General features: G+C 40.7%; 2 protein-coding genes across 2 annotated transcripts; both read left to right on the plus strand.

The window, feature by feature from the left end:
• The first annotated feature begins 6,395 nt into the window (after positions 1-6,395).
• On the plus strand, positions 6,396-8,822 carry LOC122055877 (pentatricopeptide repeat-containing protein At1g71060, mitochondrial-like). Its single transcript, XM_042617557.1, has 2 exons — positions 6,396-6,601; positions 6,712-8,822. Exon 2 carries the CDS (start codon positions 6,719-6,721, stop codon positions 8,378-8,380), a length of 1,662 nt encoding a protein of 553 aa, XP_042473491.1. The 5' UTR covers positions 6,396-6,601; positions 6,712-6,718; the 3' UTR covers positions 8,381-8,822.
• Positions 8,823-8,856: 34 nt separating this feature from the next.
• On the plus strand, positions 8,857-15,297 carry LOC122055878. The gene is made up of 2 exons (XM_042617558.1): positions 8,857-8,994; positions 14,302-15,297. The coding sequence occupies exons 1-2, from the start codon at positions 8,969-8,971 to the stop codon at positions 14,687-14,689; spliced, it is 414 nt and encodes a 137-aa protein (XP_042473492.1). The 5' UTR covers positions 8,857-8,968; the 3' UTR covers positions 14,690-15,297.
• Positions 15,298-16,353: the final 1,056 nt, after the last annotated feature.

Here is a 16,353-nt window from a genome sequence, read left to right on the forward strand (position 1 = left end):
TCCGAGGGACGCAAGGCTAATGAAGGAGGCTAGAAGGCTAGATCTAGGTTGGTCGGGCGAGAATGAGTGCTGAGTGAATGTACTCAGGGTAAAATCATAGAATTAGGCTTTACTGTAGTAGTACTGTAGCGTTACTGTAGCAGTACTATAGCAGTCGATTGGTGGTTTCATCAGTGGACTGGTGCAGTCGACTGGGGCAGTCGACTGGGAGCGAACAGAGAGTTGGTATCGAGCCGTTGGGCTGCAACGGTCGAATTTCCACGAAGGGCAGTCGACTGGTAGGCGGGGTTTTCTAACTTGTGGCCTATATAACCAAGCATTGGAAGCTTGGTTAAGGTTGACGAAATAGAGGTGGTTAACCCCTATTAGTAGTCTACCAATGTCTAGCTTCTCAAGAGTCCTTGGTGAGAGTTTGTGGCGAGGTTTCTCCACCCACAAGGAGCTACACGAGCTAGCCGGAGGTTTTCCGGGGAGTCATCCACCGACGGATCGGGATCGTCCACCTTACGGACAGCCGTGGAGTAGGAGCTTCATCTCCGAACCACGTTAAACAACATGTCATTGGGTTTGCTTCTTGTTTATTGTTTTCTAGGGTTAGCTTTGCTTTTGTTTGTTAGTATTTTTGTTTCCGCTGTGCACTAACAAGCGTAGGAAGCGACGATTTGGGTGAGACGCTATTCACCCCCTCTCTAGCGAACGTCAAGGTCCCTTTATTTGAGGAACTCAATTGCTAGTCGTGTCCACGAAAAGACAAACTTTGTTTCAAAAGAAAGCATGTAACATCCAAGTTGCCGTTAATCGAGTGCGATATGTAACCTCCATTCCAGGCCCCATGTGCAATTGTAGCAAATATGACATACTTTATCGTTGATTTTGAAAGGCCTCAAGTTGTGTTTTTGCATCATTGTGAGCACTAGCTACACCACCAATATGCGTATTAAATACTTCCATTACTTTTCTCTAATTATTCATCCCTGAATTAGTAAATGTCTCATCTCCAACTCGACATCTTCTATGAGAATTTTTAAAGAGATAGTAGCAAAAACAAAAAACTACATCTTTTGATATGCTATACTCTAACCATTAAAATTTTTTAAACCAAGCAATTTGGAAACTTCTATTCTCTTTACCAAATTGTCTTTGAGTATAACTATGACCAAATAGTTGACAAGGTTTTCTTATCAAATATTCTCTTCGAATCTAATCTCTAATAGAACCGTCAAATTCATTAATTGGTTTGCATAGTCCTAGGTCACTAACAATATCATTCGGGTTGAATTCAACACGAGAATATTTTTTTTTTATCTATTTTCTTCCATAGAACCCTTAGAAGACTTAACACTTCATTTTAAAAATTTCTTCATAACCTATGTCAATTTGTCAAAATTATTAATTTATGCAATCAACATAACAATTGCAGTATTAACAAATATAAATCATGAAATTAGGAATTATATGAAATAAGGAACAAGATTCACCTAAAATTGAAGGGATTTTGCTTGTTGTGAAGGATCGGCGGCGGAGTACAATGGCAGCGACGTCCACGGAACATGAGAACAGTAGTGGCGTGAGGCGTCAACAAAGTGAAGATGCGACAAAGATGAGGGCAACAATTTGAGGAGAGGGAGAAACAATGAGATCTTTTAGCTCGATTGGGATTTTTGGTTTGAAGAGGAAAGGGTTTACTTGGAAAAAGGTCCGGCTACTGGAAAAGGGATCGGGCAATGAGAAAAGGAAAGACTTTTTTTAGTGATACTTTTGAGAAAAAAGTCCAATAAATTTGAAAAACTACAATTATACCCTTTATCACGATTACACCTTCATTTTTTTTTTCCCAAAAGCAAGGGGGTACTTCCACACCCCCTCGTGTCCCCTTGCCTCCGCCGGTGATGGCGGTGAGATCGCAAAGAGATTGGCTCATCTTTAGAATTGTTAGTCAATCAAAAGTTTATGAGCAAATTTGATATTTGACTTAGTAAGAATTTATCTATATTCATTTAATATATACAAGGTTAATTATATGAATAAGTTAAACAAGTTATTAAATTAAATAAATAAACTTGAATACATTCATATTTAACTCGTTAATAATATTCATAAACAAAGATGATGAATTATCCACTAACAATGTTCATGAAATTGTACACATGAACAAAATTTCTAAATTATATTCATCAATCAAGTTTTTACCAAACTAATTGATCCTGTCCGAATGCTGAATCAACGGACGCTGGGCACGTGGCGCTCTCCGGTTGCTGACGTGGGTCTTCGACTGGTTGCACGAACCTCCGGCGAACCTGCACAGAAGTCGGGCCGGGAAGGGGTTCCCGGCGGCGACCCTCCGATGCTCAAGTCAGGCAAGCTAGCAGTGAGAAAAGTGGCTCCAAAAATATCAGAATGCGTACCTCCGGTGAAGGGTGAGGCCCTTTATATAGGGTTGGAAAGGGACTCACGCACACATATCGAGGCGAATACGTGTCCTTAGCCCATACCTCCATATGGGCTTGTCAGAAAAGCTTACCTGACCCCTTACTGCTACAGTCCGAGCACGTCTTTGACGGGACAGCGGACCCCTGTCATAAGATTCTGCGTATGGCTTGCTCCTCGGACATACCCGCTGTCAGAGGATGTTTCCTTGCCCTGTTCTCCTTACTATATGGCGAGTGTCCGGCCGGTCGGCAGTCCCTTTTCGTCCGGCCGGTCATACGTGCTGGACCGGGTGCTCGGCTGAGAGTGTTCCACATCAACGATGCTTTATGCTTCGGCCGAGCGGGCTATCCGCTCGGCCAGGTGACCCTTTTCACTATGAGCGTCGGAAACCCGCCCATGGTCGGGTTGTCTTCTGTCCGGCCCGGGAAGCTCCTGGCCGAATGTCAGGTCGACTCGGCATCCTTCCGTTCGGCAGGGCATCCTTCGTTCAGCGCGAACTTGGGGTTGACCTCCACGTGTCTTTGACCCTCCTCCCATGAGGGTTCCCCGTCCTTACCACCGGATCACATGCCTCCCCTTTAATTCTAGTCGAAGGAGGCGCATAGTCCGACTGACTGGACGCCCGTAGTGCCGAGCGGCGCATCCAAGAAACGATTCTCCGCTTCTCCACGTTAATCGCCTCTCATCCCACCTCTCTTGCGTTTTGCAAGGGATTCTCACGAAGTATTTTGTATAGCTAGTCCCCTCGGCTGAATATATCTCATTTCGCAAATGGGATTTTCGTCAAATGTTTACGGGGTACTCTTGGTAACCCGCCCGCTTGCACACTTGGTCTGCCGGACTCGCTTAGTTGAATACATGCATGGCTTTAACTGGAATTACCGCTAAACAACATTACTTCCGGCCGGAGGGTTTATAGTCGCCGGTCCGACTCTCGATATTTAACGTCGGAGCTCGACGGTCTTCTGTTCGCAGGGTTTATAGACGCCGGCTCGTCTCTCGATTTTTAACGTCGGAGCTCGACGGTCTTCCGCTCGGAGGGTTTATAGACGCCGGCTAGTCTCTCGATTTTTAACATCGGAGCTCGACGGTCTTCCGCTCGGAGGGTTTATAGACGCCGGCTCGTCTCTCGATTTTTAACGTCGGAGCTCGACGGTCTTCCGCTCGGATGATTTATAGACGCCGGCTCGTCTCTCGATTTTTAACGTCAGAGCTCGACGGTCTTCCGCTCGGAGGGTTTATAGACGCCGGCTCGTCTCTCGATTTTTAACGTCGGAGCTCGACGGTCTTCCGCTCGGAGGGTTTATAGACGCCGGCTCGTCTTTCGATTTTTAATGTCGGAGCTCGACGGCCTTTAAGGCTAACTTTAACACTGATGACATACGCCCTACCGAGCGGCGAGGGGTCTTCGTCTTCATGACTTGGCTCAGATAATTTTTACGCCCAGCCGATCGGCCCGGGGTCTTCGACATTGAGTCGGTGCCTCGGATCTTATACATCATGGAGATAGTCCGCTCGGCAGATAATGCCAATTGCGTTTTAACATTTTGCTTCCTGAATTTCAAATATACAGTCAAACGGAAAATATACAGCACACATTATATTGGTGCACCTTTCACCCTGCCCCGGAAAGGCTGGAGATAATTTGCGCTTCATGGTTGATCCAAGTCCCAATCCATCTTCATCCGCTCGGCGGTGCTCCCCCTTGAATGCCGGTTGGATCATTGTCTCGGGGGAGGCATCCGCTCGGGGATCATTGCCTCCGCTCGGCCACCTGATGCTGACGTTGTTTGTTGCTTCAGCCGCTTGGCTTGCGCATTCTCTCTCTGTTGCTCCACGAGCTTAGCTACTCTTGCCTTGATTAGAGCGTCGAGCTCCTTCGTGGAGAGCATCACCGTGGGCGGTCGTCCAGCCTCGTCCATTGCTTCCGATCGGATGCAGGAGCGTTTCCACTAGGGATGGCAATTTTCCCCACGGGTTTGGGGCCCCGCGGGGAAAACCCGAAATAGGGATGGGGATCCCCGATTTTTCGGGGATGGGGCGGGTTTGGGGCGGGTATGGGAATACTATCCCCATCCCCGAACCCGCCCCGAATACTTGTGATGATGGGAGATACAATGATGTAATTTTGCCAATTCTTGTCAACATACTTTCTTCAAACTTGTGTGTTCATGAAAAGAACTATAGTTATACAATATCCCTCTTGAAGGAGGCCACAGTGAAGGTCAGATGGAGTATATATTGTTAACTAGGACAAAATTACTTTGGACCTCTAACACACAAGTTTCGACTAATGACATGGGGCGGGGATGGGGAATCCCCGAACCCGTGGGTTCGGGTTCGGGGAATCCCCGAACCCGAAAAAATAAGAACGGGGCGGGGATGGGAATGGCAAACCCGCCCCCGCTCCGCCCCATTGTCATCCCTAGTTCCCACAGACGGCGCCAAATTGATCCTGTCCGAATGCTGAATCAATGGACGCTGGGCACGTGGCGCTCTCCGGTTGCTGACGTGGGTCTTCGACTGGTTGCACGAACCTCCGGCGAACCTGCACAGAAGTCGGGCCGGGAAGGGGTTCCCGGCGGCGACCCTCCGACGCTCAAGTCAGGCAAGCTAGCAGTGAAAAAAGTGGCTCCAAAAATATCAGAATGCGTACCTCCGGTGAAGGGTGAGGCCCTTTATATAGGGTTGGAAAGGGACTCACACACACATATCGAGGCGAATACGTGTCCTTATCCCATACCTCCATATGGGCTTGTCAGAAAAGCTTACCTGACCCCTTACTGCTACAGTCTGAGCACGTCTTTGACGGGACAGCGGACCCCTGTCATAAGATCCTGCGTATGGCCTGCTCCTCGGACATACCCGCTGTCAGAGGATGTTTCCTTGTCCTGTTCTCCTTACTATATGGCGAGTGTCCGGCCGGTCGGCAGTCCCTTTTCGTCCGGCCGGTCATACGTGCTGGACCGGGTGCTCGGCTGAGAGTGTTCCACACCAACGATGTTTTATGCTTCGGCCGAGCGGGCTATCCGCTCGGCCAGGTGACCCTTTTCACTATGAGCGTCGGAAACCCGCCCATGGTCGGGTTGTCTTCTGTCCGGCCCGGGAAGCTCCTGGCCGAATGTCAGGTCGGCTCGGCATCCTTCCGTTCGGCAAGGCATCTTTCGTTCATCGCGAACTTGGGGTTGACCTCCACGTATCTTTAACCCTCCTCCCATGAGGGTTCCCCGTCCTTACCACCGGATCACTAATCAATAGATAAATAAGTTTTCAAGAGAAACAAATAGGCTTGTAATATCAACTTCACTGACCAAAATTATTTTAAATATAAAAATTTTAAATAATCAAATAAATTTACATTGAAGGCTCAATAATTTCTAAAAATCAAGATCAAACACAAGCTCAAATTTGTTAAAAAGAAATCAAACCAAGATTAAATAATCAGTTTAATTACTTAGTTATTCTCAATTTGATTTGTCTTTGTTACCTTATTATATAAGCTTAAACAACATAAAATTTTACTCATTTACAATCCTATCGTTAGCTCCTTAAAGTTGATGGCAAAGTTGGACATAAAGATTGAGACGTTGTTCCTTTGATTCAGTCTATTAGGTATATGCACAAGGCATGAATCGTGATAACACACGAGATTGTCCAAACATAAGTTAAGTAGAAGGTAGATTTGGATGGAGCCATAAAAAGGGTTGTTTCGCTTAAGTTCGCGGTCGCTTAGACATGTGCTAAGTTCAAGACGTGTAGGTATCTAATATTGCATGTGTAAACTTATGCAAAAAGTCAAAGGATTTCATATAATTTTTTTTACACAATTTTCAAGGGAGATGCATACCCAATGGTCAAATCTCAAAATTTTTTTGGAAAATGGGTAAAATCCGAGGGCTAAAATAAAATTTCCACACAAGCTATCAATCTATGCGTATAATGGCTTGGGCTACAATTGCTCGGCCCATCGGCTCAATCGTCGACGATTCGAGCCCTAAACATTTCCGTTCCATCGTTACCGACGGCAGTGGCAGCGGCGCCGAGTGCCCTCCTCTCTCGCGGTCCCCGTCGCCGCAGCATAATTTTACTGGCCTTTTAATCTCCTTGCTCTGCACTCGCCATTTCCAGCGGAAATCATCCTGTTAGTGTTCTGCCTTGATTTCGTTCGAAGGTTCTTCTCTCATACTGATTACTTTTTCATAAAAGAGGTTCTTTTTTTCCTTCTCATCAACTGGAATGGTTGAATATCTTTTTTAATCCTGCATGATTCTTTGCACTCAGATTACAGATGGTTTTGATTTACCTATATCGGTCACTTGCAAAAGTTGCAAAACCGAGAATTTTCAAATCTTATCGCTCTGCAGCTGGTCATCATGATATTGCAGTCACTTATAGTAAACATATTCACAGTTTGTGTGATTCAGTAGAGAGCACACAGGTAAATCCTGCGAAGAAGGAGATATGTCAAGTAGATGGCCGACAATTTGTAGCGGGTGGGTTGAAGTCTTTCGATCACAATTCACTGGAAACAAAATTTGTTGTCGAGCCCGTTACTGACTGTGAGACGCCAAATTCTTGTGCCAAAATCTGTGATGAAGCTGAAAGAATTTGTAAGATACTGTCCAACCAGCCAAATTTGAACATAAATTCTAGTCTAGATGAAGCTGGAATAAGTGTCTCTCCAACTTTGGTAGCCGAAGTGTTGAAGAGACTTAGTAATGCAGGGATGATTACACACTATTTCTTTAGTTGGGCTGAGAAGCAGAAAGGTTTCGTGTATACTTCAGAAATCTTCCACCACCTAATTGAAGCACTCGGAAAGATCAAGCAGTTTAGGTTGATATGGAACTTGGTGGATATTATGATGCGTAGAGGTTTGCTGAAGAGAGAAACATTCACATTGATAATCAGGCGATATGTCAGAGCTAAGAAGTTGAAGGAAGCAGTTGAGTCATTTGAAAAGATGTCATTGTTTGGATTGAAAGCAGAATTATCTGATTATAACAGTTTAATAGATACAATTAGCAAGTCTAAAAATGTTAAAAAGGCTCAGGAGATTTGTAATGAAATGAAGAGAACAAAGAGGTTTATACCTGATCTTAAGACCCACACCATTCTTTTGGAAGGTTGGGGCCTTGTTCGTGATTTGGCCAGCTTAAGAGTAGCATATCAAAAAATGTTGGATGAGGGCATTGTACCTGATGTTGTGACTTATGGCATAATAATAAATGCCTTTTGCAAGTCAGGAATGTGTGATGATGCTATAAAGATCTTTAATGAGATGGAAGCAAACAATTGCAAGCCAAGCCCTCACATCTATTGTTCTCTCATTAATGGACTTGGTTCAGAGAAGAGATTGGATGAAGCCCTTAAGTATTTTGAGCTTTCCAAAGCTAATGGGTCTCCCCCTGAGTTACCAACTTACAATGCTGTTGTGGGTTCCTATTGCTGGGTCCTGAAGTTCGAGGATGCTTTCAGAATTATTGTAGAGATGAAGAAGTGTGGTATTGGTCCAAATGCTCGTACCCTTGAAATTGTACTTCAGCATCTTATCAAAGCTGAAAAGATAGAAGAGGCTTATGCAAATTTTCAGAGTATGGAAAATAAATTTGGTTGCGAGCCCCAACTAAACACATACTCAATGATGCTCAACATGTTTTGTACTGTTGAAAGAATTGACATGGCGATAAAAGTATGGAATCAAATGAATGAAAAAGGAATACCTCCTTGTATGCACATGTTTTCAACAATGATCAATGGATTCTGCTCCATGAATAGGTTAGATGATGTTTGCAGGTACTTCCAAGAGATGCTGGATAGGGGAATCAGACCTCCTGGCCAGTTGTATAGTAAGGTAAAAGACACTCTCCTTGATGGAGGGAGGAGGGATCTGGCTATTCACTTTGGATTGGAACTTGATCAGTTAAGAAACACTCCCCTGCATGGTTAAGGAATCCAATCTCATGACACATTCTTTGATAAATTCTTGATGGATTCCTTTTGAGATTATCTCATAACAAGAAAGAGAGGAGTATTTACTGCCTAGTTTCTTGAAGCAAACACAAAATTTGATTGGTTAAATTGAGCCAAAGCTTAGACCAGAAGTTTCATCCTTGTTTTATCCGGTGTTCTTGCCAGATAATCTTTCATATATCAGGATATGAGACAAGTGCTTCTATGGCTCCGACATGCATCATCATCAATTTGCCATATTGTTAATGATTATCGATTCAAGTACTTGAATCAGATAGAATTTTTTTACTTTAGAAATGAATATGGAGATCTTGATGTTTAGTCATAATTATAGGAGAGTGTATTGCAATCTTATTGTCCAACTGGATGTGCAGCCATGCCATTCGTTGACTTCTAATTAAGTAAAATCTCTTCCATTTTTTGACTTGATGCTAGTCATATCTTGTCACATAAGTCGGTTGTTGCCCTCTAATGTGGAAACTACTTTGGAAGTTGATGTTTAATCAAATGTGTCTTTTCCCTGTTCTCCAGAGTAAGGATCACTACTGTGATGATGATATAGGCAATGGCAGAATTGCCATCAGTCTATAGGTATGCTTCACAACGACTATGTTGAACCTTTGGAACTTCTTTTTGTTTGGTGTTTTAAATTCTTGATGCATTAATTTTGTTAATTATGTGCTATGTTATATGTGTGTTAGGTATTATTAGTTCACAGGGTTAGTTGGGGAAATTGAATCATCATTCCTAATAAACGTTTGTTATATAAAACATGTCAATGCACCAGAGTTACCCAGTGAAGTTCAGTTCCTTCGATGCTTTAGTTGGGAAAAATGAATCATGGTTCCTAATAAACTTTTTTTATACCAAACATGTCAATGCACCAGAGTTACCCAGTGAAGTTCAGTTCCTTTGATGCTTAAGTCACCATGATGCTATGGAAGGAATAGAATAATAAAATATAGAAGAAGAAGGTAAACCATAGTAGAGTTAGAGTTTAATACCAAAAATTAGATACTCATACCACCATTGACTGTGCATAAGATTGTGGTTCAAAACCTTAATGGGTTATCGGATCTTGTGGATTGTGGGGCGTGTCAATTATAGTCTGCAAGTAAGTGGCCAAAGCTGGGCCATATAAACTGGACATACTGAGTTAGAAGGGGATCACCATTTTAAGGTATCAGTTAGAATGGAAGAGGAGGTCAAATTGACCATCGATGAAAATGTTCTTCTCCTTAAGTTTTAAATGCTCGTTTTCCCTTTGTCTTGACATCCTCGTTCTCACAAATTATTATTAATTCATTTTTTCCCAACATCCTCTTCCTCGTAAACTATTACTGTTGCTTGGAACTTAGTCTCAACCTCAAGGGAGAAAATGCAAATTGAAGAAATTTTGTTATAGAGGCCCCATTACATTAATATCCATATGGAATTAACTGTAAAAGAGTTCTCACATAGTATATCAATAGAGACAGACCCTTTGGTTGACATGTCATTCATCAGAGGGCCATCATTTTAAACACACCGCTCCAGTTGACTTGTCATTCATTGAAGCCATTGTTCATGCCATACTTGACAACTCTACCCTTCATTGAACGGCTCTATATGGCAATTGCATAGTTCCATTTAAAGCTTGGAGTGAATAGGAGCAAATACACACAGAGAAAAGGAACAAGGCTATTTGTTACAAGTGTTCTAAATGGCGGTTGAGGCGGCCGCCTAGGCACCGCCTTTTCGGGAGGCCAACATCAACCACACCGCTTGGATCAAAGGGAGTATTTTAGGCGGTCAAAAGTCAATGTAGGCTACTGCCGCCGCCGCCGCCATTAGGTTAGAAATCTCGTCGTTTTGCTCGGACCGACACTGCACAAGTGAGGTGTCAACACGCCGTGACGAGTTCGAACCCCTCGCACGAGCCCGATGACGAGCCGGATGTGTCGCTTGAGCTCAACAATAGGCACAGATAGAGCCATCAATTTGGGTTGGGTTCGTCAGGTTGATCTGCCCTGCCAAATAATTTGAGCAGGTTGATTGAAATTTTAAAAACCTATTTAAAGGCGGGTATGTGTCAGTCGGCCCGCAACGAGCTTGGGTTGACCCGCATGTTGAGAAAAAAATCTCTAAAACTTAAAAACGAAAGTGGAAAATTCAATAGGTTGGTGGGTTTGACCCGCTTAATCCGTAACACAAAATTAAAAATTTTAATCTTATATATATATATATATATATATATATATATATATATATCTATATATATTGTGATGGGTTCACTTAACCCGCAATTCGTCTTGAGTTGGGTTTGGTTTGAGATTTCTCTTAATGGGTTAGCTCGCCCCGCCAAATGGCCGCCCGCCGCCATGGGAAATGTTGTGTGGAAAAATTACTAGGGGTGGAATTTATAGGATCAAACAATATGTTGCTAATATCAAGGGAAATGTTATCCCGTGTAAAAAGTCTTCGGATGAGGATAAAGTGAAGTGTAAGAATGTCATTGAAGAAGCAAGAACAAAAAAGAAACAAAAGAATATGAATGAAATGGAGGTGAGAGAAGAAGTAGTTCTTGAAAAATATGACGAAGATGAAGGGAGTCAAGGAACAAGAAGAAACCTGCCTACCCTTGGCGCTATTTGCGTCCGTCATGGATCCCGAATATTTATTGAGTGGAAGTAAGAAGATAAAACAACAACAAAATATTATTGATGCACTTTGGAAGCAAAGGACACACGGTGTGCACCAATATTTAGCTCGATGGGTGTACGAGTCCAGTATTCTTTTTCGTTCCATTGACAATGATAGCTTCAAAAGGTTTGCGGAAGCGACTGGTCAATTTGGCTCAGGTTATCATCCTCCAACTCAATGCCTATTAAGGGAGCTCTTATTGAAGGAAGAGGTATATAGAACTAAAAGTCTATTAAAGAAGCAAGAAGAAGAATGAACTTTGAATGGTTGTTCAATTTTGATCGATGCTTGGACCGATCGAAAAAGAAGAAGTATCATGAATTTATGTGTCAATTGTAAAGAAGGCACAACTTTCCTTTCTTCTAGGGAAGCATCGGATGAAGCACACACCGGGAATTATATATTTGAATATGTGGGCAGGTGCATTGAAGAAGTTGGGCCCTAAAGTATAATTCGAGTGGTAACGGATAATGCTTCAAATAATATGACGGCAAAAGATTTATTGAAGGAGAAGAGGTCATATATATTTTGGACTTCATGTGCAACTCACAGCGTCAATCTTATGCTTCAAGGAATTGAGAACCAACCTAAGTTCAAAGTGGTGATTGAGAAGACAAAGAACTTGACAATCTTTATTTATGCACATCACAAGACATTGTTAATGATGAGAAAGTTTACCAAAAAAAGGGACATATTGAGGTTAGGAATAACACTATTTGCAACCGCTTTTCTAACTTTGCAAAGCTTGATGGAGAAGAAAAGTGAACTAAGAGCTATGGTTGCTAGTGAAGAATGGAATACATGCCAACATTCAAAGAGTGCAAAGGGGAAAGGTGGCATTTAATACCGCTATGAGTGACTCTTTTTGGAATATGGTAAGTTTTTGCTTGAAGGTGTTTGCTCCTTTAGTTAAGTTGTTTCGTCTTGTTGATGGGGATAAGAAGCCATATATGGGATTTGTGTATGAAGAATTACTTAGAGCAAGAGAGGAGATTAAAGTGACATTCAAAAATCAAGAGCTTCACTATCGTCCGATTATTGATATTATTGATGAGAAAAGTCGTAATTGGCTTGACAGTTACTACATTTGGCGGCCTACCTCTTGAATCCTTATTACTCCTTCAATGACTGGAGCATAGGAAGTGAAGAAGTGGTCACGAATGAATTTTTCACTTGTGTTGAAGCATTCTTTCCCGATGATATTGATAATCAAAGTGAGGTAGTAAATGTAGAGTTGTTGAAGTATATCAACAAAGCGGGGGATTTGAAAGAGCATTGACTATAGTTGGATGCACAAAAAGCGATGAGAAATATGATTTGAGTAAGAACTAAGTAATAATTGCTTACTTTATTTTGTAATTTCTATTGCTTGTTTCTGGATTTTGCTTATTGTTATTGTTTGATTTGTTTTTATTTTGTTGGATGGTGGCATCTTTTTGGAAATGGTGTACCTAAATTGTAAAAGATGGCTAAAAGGATCCTTTCTTTAACTACAAGTTCTTCTTGTTGTGAGAGAAATTGTAGTACTTTTGAGTAGGGCTGTAAATGAACTAAGGGTTCGTGAACAAGTTTGGTGGTTGGCTTGGTAAGAGCTTGTTTATGTTCGTTCAATATACATAACATTAATTAAACAAACAAGCTTGAACAACTCGTTAAGCTAAATAAGCAAGTCTGAACACATATATGTGTTCAGCTCGTTAACGTTCGGGAACAATATTCGTGAACAACGTTCATAAACAATGTTCACGAATCATATGCATTAATAAAACTCTTTTCAATATGCTAAATAAAAAATAAAATAAATTAAAATAAATAAATAAATTTAAATTATCAAGCTCAATAATCAATCAATCTATTAAAAGTTTCAAACAATCAAACAAACTTGAATTGAGAGTTTGATAACATCTAAACGAACCAAACTCGAACCAAGCTCGAACCAAGCTCAAGCCAAGCTCGAACCAAGCTCAAGCCAAGCTCGAGTCAAGCTCGAACCAAGTTCGAACCAAGCTCAAGCCAAGCTTGAATTGAGAGCTTGATAACATTTAAACGAACTAAGCTCAAGTCAAGCTTCAAACAAGCTCAAGCTCATAAAAAATAAACCAAGTCAAGCTTGAACACTCATTTCAAAAGCTTAGTTCATTTTAAGCTCGACTCGGCTTGGTTACCTTATCAAACAAGCTTGAACACCTCAAAGTTCGGCTCGGCTCAGCTTGTTTACAACCCTACTTTTGAGGGGGTAAATAGTTAATTACTTATTGTGTAACTACTAATTAGCAATTACTAAATGTCTAAATATGTATTCAATATTAATATTTTTCTTTAATGTAGATCCATAGAAAGAAAAGAAATATACTAGATATCGAAAGGTTGAACAATTGAATCTATGTTCAATTCAATGCAAAGATCATAAACAAAAAGAGAAGACAAGAAGAAAAAGGAGTTGATGTGCTACTTTCTAGTGAAGCAACTATGTCATAAGGATAAGATTGTTGATGATGGAGATGAAAATACTGAGACAGATATTGAAGATGTAAGAGAACTTCATGAAGAAGAATTTGTATTGGATGAAGAAGAGGAAGATGTTATGGCTTTTGAGTTTCAATCCGATACAGAGGAAGTGTTGGAGAAATGTGGAGATGAACTAGAAGAAGAATTAGGGATATAGGATTATATGAGTTGTTTTGTATACTTTTGCTATTTTCATTATATGTTGAAGTTGAACAAATTAAATTTTGATTAATATTTTGAATTTGAATTAATATTTTGTTGCTTGTTTGTTTGTGTTTTTTTGCTATTTTGGACTATTTTTATTGTATGGTAAAATTAAATTATGTATATTTTTTTCTTAGAGAAGCCTTCAGAATTGATTGACCGATCGATTGAATATTGTCAATTGATTGGGTCAATCATTGGCTGGAGTTTCGTGAGGAAACAGATTGCTTGTCGATTGTCCAATCGATTGAACACTGATCCAATCAATTGAACACTGCCAATAGATCGACCGGCAAGAGTTTCGTGAGAAAAAAATATTGCCTAGGCGCTGAGAGGCGGGTGACTACCCGCCTACCGCTTAGCGCTTTTTAGAATATTGGTTTATATAATGACGGTAGGTTTCTACCAACTTTAAAATTTAAGCATAATATATTATTATTTTTTTTATTTTTAGCCTGAGTATTTATTTAACCTGATTGTGTTGTGTACTCTTGCAAAGAACAGGAAGTCAAGTGCTGCAAATATGAAATTGATCGAGTGGTTTGCTGTGGAAAAGCATGGTGCTGCCAATGCATATGATCTTTTCAGACCGCATGAGGCCAAGGTGTATTGGGCGTTGATAGTGTGGAAACCTGGACTACTGCCCAAGCATCACTTCACGTTATGGTTGATGGCTCACGGACGCTTGAAGATGGTGGACAGAATGTCGTATAAGCCCTACAAGCTGTGTTCGCTAAGCAAACAACAAGAGGAGTCCAACGCCCACATTTGTTTTCGCTGCCCCACCACTCGAGCGTTGTGGGACAAGGTGCGATCCTGGCTTGGTTATCGACATATGTTCACCGCCTATTTGGACCACTCCGGAGGTTATATCGAGGCAACGTTCGGCTAATGAAGGCTTGATACTTAGCAGTCACTTGTATTATCTTTCTTTTATGACAAACTCGCAATAGATGTCGTTTTGAGGGTGATGTACCTTGTGTTGAGAGATTGCTCCACAAGGTTCAGATCTATGTCTATAGTTTTGTAGACATCTAGAGCTTGTATTGGTTTGGTGACATTTATATATATTTACCGTTCTGCAAAAAACTAAGAGTATCTCCTCATTTAAATTCATGAACTTACTTTCCCTGGATTGTCTTTGATCATCTATTTTGTTTTTTGACAGTTCTGCTATTGCCATTTCACATACATTTGTTTCCCATGATTGTTTCGGATTCTCTTTATTGACAGATTTTGTGTTACAAAATTTCTACTTCCAAATTCTACCCATTTGGGAAATCACTGAATCAAAGCATATGCATAATAAAAATATTTGCTATATGTTAATTGTCTTTGTGTTTTTTTCAGTTAACTACTAATCCACTTTTCTATGTAAATTGTAGCAATATACAGAAAAAACAAAATTGACATACAGTGCTTTATTTGATTTACAAAATTGCTACTTAATAAAAAGCATGTGCCTGCGTTCTACCTTAGACACCCTTCATTTAATGTCTTTCTGCATGGAAATTCTGTTCTGTTTGATGGTATATTGTTTCTGGGGGTGACCTTTACGTGCATAAACTGAGGCCATATATGATTTGCAATTTTTTGGTGCCTTTTCACACTACACTCTTCTTGTTGTGGATGTTGTATTTTGTGCATCTAACATGATGCTTGTTCTGGAAAAAGTACAGCTGAATCGCCAGTTAATGTCGTTGCTATACATGCTAGCCTTCATCTTCCATTGGATCATAAGATGTCGGTGCATAATCTAACTGTGCAGGTGTGTATCCATTTATACCTGTTATGCACTTATTTTTTCCCAAAAGTGAAAGTACTAATGCTGTACTATGTCCATCAAATATATTCTTTTCATCTGCTATCAGTGCTTGGTTTATTGATCCCGTTATGAGTTATCCATTATGCTGGTGAATTATGTATACTTTATACCTTGTCATTAATTTTGTCTAGGTGTCGGATTAGTACCTCATGATTTATTAGATTGTGTATGTATTATAATGTCTATTGTGATTTTTTTGTTTATGATTCACTGTGTGCTGTATATATACAACGTATCAGTTAAGTGGAAGTTGATACACTTGCACTAAGGTTTACAATTGTTGCATAAGTGAAAAAATCAAGTTGATATTTTTACTGGGTCAAATAGTAACAAAAATTTGAAGCCTGCTAATATCCTTATTTCAGTTCATTTGTAACTCAACAAAAGCCAATCTTGTGCTGATGTAGTTGTATCAAACAATTGTCTTGTTTCTTGTCTTTCAATTATTGGATTTTATGTCTCTGGAACACCCTAGTGTTGTTTTAGCTTGTTTTGGTCATATATAGTTTCTGATAGCATATATAGATCTTATGTTGGTTGGTGGATGAGGATTTTATGCAATTAACTATCATCTAAATTATCATTCTCTCATCACGAATTGATTCTTATAGATATGATTGTTCTTCCTTTAAATAGATCTATTAAGTTAATCTTTAGAGACACCTGGAATTTAGCTTGTTTTAAACATGTATAGTTTCAACTAGAAATACAGGTAGGGCTGATGTCCGCAC

This window comes from Zingiber officinale, chromosome 3B, assembly GCF_018446385.1.
Source record: "Zingiber officinale cultivar Zhangliang chromosome 3B, Zo_v1.1, whole genome shotgun sequence".
NCBI lineage: Eukaryota > Viridiplantae > Streptophyta > Magnoliopsida > Zingiberales > Zingiberaceae > Zingiber > Zingiber officinale.